Source organism: Amborella trichopoda, chromosome 4, assembly GCF_054954075.1.
Source record: "Amborella trichopoda isolate Santa Cruz 75 chromosome 4, AtrichopodaSantaCruz75HAP2 v2.0, whole genome shotgun sequence".
NCBI classification, from domain to species: domain Eukaryota; kingdom Viridiplantae; phylum Streptophyta; class Magnoliopsida; order Amborellales; family Amborellaceae; genus Amborella; species Amborella trichopoda.
Window position 1 is genome coordinate 54,391,355 of NC_142339.1, and position 5,974 is coordinate 54,397,328.

General features: G+C 36.6%; 1 protein-coding gene across 1 annotated transcript; it reads right to left on the reverse strand.

Annotated features, from left to right (window-relative positions):
• Window positions 1–1,400: 1,400 nt before the first annotated feature.
• LOC18421992 (protein SOSEKI 2) lies at window positions 1,401–3,454 on the reverse strand. The gene is made up of 5 exons (XM_006826914.4): window positions 3,109–3,454; window positions 2,959–3,028; window positions 2,755–2,867; window positions 2,055–2,679; window positions 1,401–1,696 (listed from the first exon to the last, which is right to left on the reverse strand). The coding sequence occupies exons 1-5, from the start codon at window positions 3,290–3,292 to the stop codon at window positions 1,612–1,614; spliced, it is 1,077 nt and encodes a 358-aa protein (XP_006826977.1). The 5' UTR covers window positions 3,293–3,454; the 3' UTR covers window positions 1,401–1,611.
• Between the last annotated feature and the right edge of the window lie 2,520 nt (window positions 3,455–5,974).

Here is a 5,974-nt window from a genome sequence, read left to right on the forward strand (position 1 = left end):
GATAATGTGTTACAATATGCTTTTTTTTAGAGTTTGAAATCTTTTTTTTTTTTTTCACAACTATAACCCTCAAGGCCAAGATGATTGATTAGAAGTTTTTACGACACCAAAATTGCAATTTTTTATGAGCTTTGAGGTGAGGCATTATATATTTCATAAGGCTAATGCCCTATCAAAACATATTATATTTTTATATCAATCGTCCCTCTGAAAATACAAGATAAGGCAAAGGTTAAAATAAGGCACAAGTCTTGTGGAAAAAAAAGAAAACTTCACCTCAAAACTCACTTAAAATTATGTTATAGTAGAAACCTTCAAATTAATCATCTCGACCTTGACCATCACATTTGTAAAAATAAAAAATTAGGGTGTTATATATTAAAAATTGTCACATATTATCCAGATTGTACATTTTTAAGCGTTCACATATTTAGAAGAGACCTAAGAATTCTATATTCATTGTTGCATCAGTTTATAACATTGAGTGAGTCTCCCTCAGCTTGAACAATTCTTTGAATACGTCCGGTAGCAATGTTTTGTAGACCCTAAAGAAGAGATACCATCTCAGCCTGGTTAATCACGGTAAAACACTAGGCCCAGTATAAAAAAAAATAGTAGAACCCTCATGATCTCTTAAAAGACCATTTGGCTCCAGCTTGTTCAAGATTTCTCAAAGCTCCCATCAAAATTGAGTTTAAAAGCACCTTAAAAAGGAAAGAGGGATTCACAAGGAAGAAAGACGATTTTCTGTTCCACATGAGAAAGCTAAGAGTTTTAAATTTACAAATATGTCTATGAAGTCCTCTCCCATCAATGGTAATAAAGAATCAATCCCATAAAGTTTGTCAAATTTTATCTTTAATGCTAACAACATTGAAAGACCTCCCATGAAAGGTACGACGTTAAAGCCATGCCTACCGTAATATAGCACTTCTAAAAATATTCCAAATAAAAAATCTAAACTATCTTTTTGGAGGCGGAGATCTATACTCTTTTAAGCATTTTCAAAAAGATTTGATACTAATCTTTATTTATTTATTTATTTTTTTAATTGGGCCGAGGCCTTTTAAAAACAGCATCCCTCAAATCAAACTCAACCTTTTCCGGATCTTTTCGCTTTTCCTTTTATTTTATTTTGGGGAAGTGATCTCTTCGCTTTCTTTTCAGACAGTGCCCCAAGCAAACTAATAAAATAGAAATTTCGCTGAAAAAGGTGCAATTTAGGAGTTTATCACTGATTTCATGCAACGCACTTTTACCGAAATCCCCCGAAGTATACGTTAACGAAATTTCGGCGGGGAGTAATCCAATTTAGATCGAGAGACCCGAAAACCAGTTTTATAAAAAAGACCTGAAACACCGGATGCTCCGAAATCTAGCGAAATTTCGACAAAGTAGCGTTTAGCTAACGGTAATAACGATAACATTCCAATTTTTAGAGAGAGAAAGCAGGGCACAATGTCAACCCCATCATCATTACATAGCGAGCACAAATTTTGGACAAAGTCTCTCAAGAACACCTCCTACCAGAGAGACAACAGAGCAAAGACCTGAGAAACTCTCTCTCTCTCTCTCTAGAGTAGAGAGAGAAACTCTCTGTAAAAGGCGGTGCTAACGCTGCACCGATCTCTTCCTGGGCATGCACCTCCCTTTCTCGCTCTTCCCCAGGGCCTCTGCCATGCCAGACTTAGACGCCCTGAATAAATAACAAACCCAAGCAGCAAAGAAACAAAGAGTTAGAGAGAGAGACAAACAGTAAGAGAGAGAAACAAAAAGTCTAGAGAGAGAAAACAAACTGTAAGAGATGAAATTAAATCGAGAGAGAATCACGGAGACTGAAACAGAAGTTTAAGGAAAATTTATTGAGAAATTAAATGGCAATTTTCTTGAGAGATAAGTAAAGGGATGAGAGAAACCATGAATCAATCCGAGAAAGAACGACAAAGCATGAAACAGAGCAGCTGCGAAGTAATAGAAGAATGATTAAGAGAGAGAGGAGACAAAGGGAAGAGAGAGAACACAAGAAGTAGAGAGAGAAAGAACAGGAAACTGACCTCTCCTCGTTGTAGGAAGACGATTTCTTGAGAGAAGGCAACTCCCCAGAGTCCTGGTTTTCCTGCGCCCTCTCCACAATACTCCCACTAAAATACTCTCTCTCTTCAGGGTGAGGGGCCCTAAACCGAAGGTTTTCAGGCAAATAATCAAGATCTTCATCTAAAACTGCATTTTTTGCAGCTGTTTTACAAACCACCCTTTTGTGTAAGCTCTGGTTTTTTATGGGCGGAAAGAGGTTTCTCCCCTTTTTCATTTCATGGGTTTTCATCGCCATTGATCCACAAGCAAGAAGCTGTAAAATAGCAGAGTGCCTACTGGTTTTGATCATGGGTTTTTTTTTAGATTGGTTTTCTAATGTCTCCGCTTTCTCAGAGAGAGTAGAAGAGGAAGAAGGTGGCGAAGAAGTGTCAGTTAAGCTCAGCTCAGTGCTGCAACCATTGTTTTGATGTTTCAAAACTTCTTCTCTCTCTTCCCTTTCTTCTCTCTCTTCTTGTATATGTTTGTGTTGAACTTCTGGTGAAGCTCCTCTTGAGATTCTTGGCGTTAGGTTTTCTGAGAATTGTTTCCTTCCCCTGGTTTCTATGTTAATCTGCCTTGAGCTCAGCTGAAGTTGCTGGATGCTTTCTGGTTAGAGAGAGAGTGGAAATCAATACTGAAACCACTGGTTTTGGGAGTGTTTATTTATGTAAATTTATTTACCTGAACATCCATCAATTAACTCTGAACCTTTGAGTACATACTCTGCTCCTTCCGTTGGGTATATGATATCGTTCTCTGATAAATCGTTCCATACGTAGCCATTTTTGTAGTTCCTGCAAAACCAAGAGAGAGAGAGAAACGAGTTTTGTGTGAGAATGGTAGTGAGAGAAACTAATTTGTTGTGTGTTCAATTTTTATGTTCACCTTTTGCATGACCATGAGAAGAGAGATGGCATGCCTTTCCCTCTCAGAACTGTGAGCCTGTCCATCACATCTGCAAACACAACCCAAACCCACCATTAAGAGAGAGAAGCACAATATGGTTTTCTTCATTTGTGGGTTTCTCTCTCTAACCTTTAAGGCGGAGTTGCTGAGTGGCCGGATGACCGACTTCCATGAAATGAGGGTGTTCAAGCTGGCCGTTCCTAGAGAGATAATACAAAATCTGAACTCTCCTGTTCTGTTTCGTCTTGGATTGCATGTAAATCTTGGCCCTGTCTGGACTTGCTTCCCTGTTCTTCCTCCCTTGAACATCCATTCTCTCTCTAAAAATCCAATCCCCAAAAGAAATGAAATAAGAAGGTATGGAAGAGAGAGAGGGAATGAATCAAAATACAAAGACCAGAGGAGAGAGAGAGCATATAATGGAGACTACAGAAGAGATAGAAGGGACAGAGCGATGTTTTGGATTGCAGAGAGCAGAAGAGAGAGAAGGAAGCTTGGATTTTATAGAGGACAAGACGGGTTTAATGTTTGTCTTGTGAGAGAAGCAAAGGGGAGAGAGATAAAGAGGAGCCTCGAAAGGCGAGGACTCGTGAACTTGCAGAGTGATGTTCTGTTATGAGGGGGAAACAACGAGCAAAGAGGAAGATAAAAGACTTTTTAGAGCGAGAGAGAGAGAGAGAGAGAGAGAGAGAGGGAAGAGTAATTAAAAAGTATAGAGAAAAGGCGACCGGAATATAATCCGGTTTCTGACCGTACGAATTCTCTGATCCCAAACAGGGATATTTCAGAGGAAAAGGTGGCCATCCTTGCTTCTTAGCCTTTAATTTTATCAGCAACCTTTAACAACGTATGCTATCTTTGTTTCCTTGATTACTCATTGGGCTAGAGAGTAGAGAGAGAAATTACTTTTTTTTTAATGCAGAGAGAGAAACTATCGATAACAAATAGAGGCGCAATAACGGCTAGACTCTAGAGACTCAAGGCTCCAAAGTAGTCCAAAACACTAAACCAGAAGTAAGATTTAGTGCCGTCATACTAGAATGGAAAAAGTTCATGTAAGTCTGAGGCTATGAACAATCAAATTGAAGCACCTTAAAAATTTACTAGAATAGCTTGTTTTGATGGCCAAAAATCTTCGAATTAGCTATGGACTTTAAAATGTACGGACATGAAAAAAAATAGATTTTAAGTATTGAAAATAGTACATCTTGTAATAAATTTTCTATAAAATCAATTTTCATGATTATCTACAGCTCATAGAACTGTTCAATATGCACTATTTAGATACTTGAAGTTTTATAATAAGACATGAAAATAACTATTCATGCCATCTTTCGGTACTAAAACATTTTTGGACACCATTTGAAGGTGGACCTTATTTTTATCCTTTAGGGCCTCGGCCTTATACAAACCACACCCTATTAGAATTAGGTCGTATTGAGAGAGATGCATTGATTATTGTTGACGTATAAAGAAACTAGGAGAAATGACTGTTGAAGTCCAGTAAAAACAAGTTTGTAACTGAAATAGCAAACAGTACGTACGTGGTAGTGGCTTATATATTGGCCTGAAAAAAAAACAATTACTGGCTCGTACATGACCTATGCTCCCGAGGGAGCATGCTTTACTTCTACTCCAACTTACTTTGGAGGATTTTTTTTCAATCTGAAATTTAGGGGAGCACTTAAGAATTACTGGATAATTATATGTATAAAAAATTAAATTTTGAATTTTCTAACATGTAGATCTCACCATCGAAAAACTTCATGGTCTCTATTCAATCTCAGGACCTTTTTTTTTTTTCAAGTCGATGGAAAGTACAATTAGAATATATTTTTTATTGAGATTAATCTATAGGTTGAAGTGGTTTCATCTTCATAATTTTGGGTCCTAAAATTAATTCCAGGTTGGGTTCTACCTTGCAGTAAATGGACATTCTACCCCTGCGGGAGTATAATACCTTTTGGAGTGAGAAAAATAAGGAGAGAGAGGAGAGAGAGAGAGAGGGGCATTGATGGTTGTATACAAAGAATTTATTGCTGGATACAAATAAAGAGGACATGGTACTATCATATACTGTTATCCATTCTCCAAAGTTCAGTAAGTACTTGACCTTTTTATGGTCGTCCTAATAACCATAGATCCTCTAATTTTTCTATTTTTTCGAAAGTTGAAATAGTCCAAATTTCCAAAATTATTAACCAACTATTGCATACCACAGGAACATATTGTGTCCTTACTCCTTCAGTCAAAAGGCGTACTTGACAGAGAATTTTTTAAGTATTAAATTTTGAAAACCACCTAAGAATTACTATATGATTATCTTAAAAATAACTTCTTTTGTTTTGTTTTTTGTGACTTATATCTGTCTTTCAAAAATTGGACGGTCTCCATTGAATCTGGAGATGTTATTATTTTTCTAGTAGTTCAATTAGGAAATAATTTATTTACTCAGATTAGTCTATAAATTGAAGAGGTTACGTCTACAAATTTGGGGATCCCAAAATTTACTCATTGGATTTTTTGGAAACGGAGTAAATGAACAGTGTACCCCAGTACCAATACAATAAGAAATGGAAAAAAAAGAAGAAGAGAGGAGTGAGGTGATTTCGGGATTCTTCGGTACTCCGAGTGTGATCACATTTTTTTTCTTTTTTTAAAACGGCAATTTTAAAACTCGGATCGGTAGGGCAGATAGTTCACACTCCACACACATACGTGTGTCTCTTATTGTTGGATGGATGATCTGGATGGATAGGTTCAAATTGATGATACATAAAATATTAAAAATAAATAAACTAAAATAAAAATTAGAATAGGAGTTTGCGAGTTGGGATTTGGAATGGATTTAAAAAAGCATTAGATAAGCTATATATATATATATATAGTTTTAGGGAAAATCAGGCCAAAACAATACCATTTTAGAACTGTTTCAATTCCGACCGATTCTCATCCAAAACCTCAATCTGGATAAAAGATTGCCATATTTTAAAAC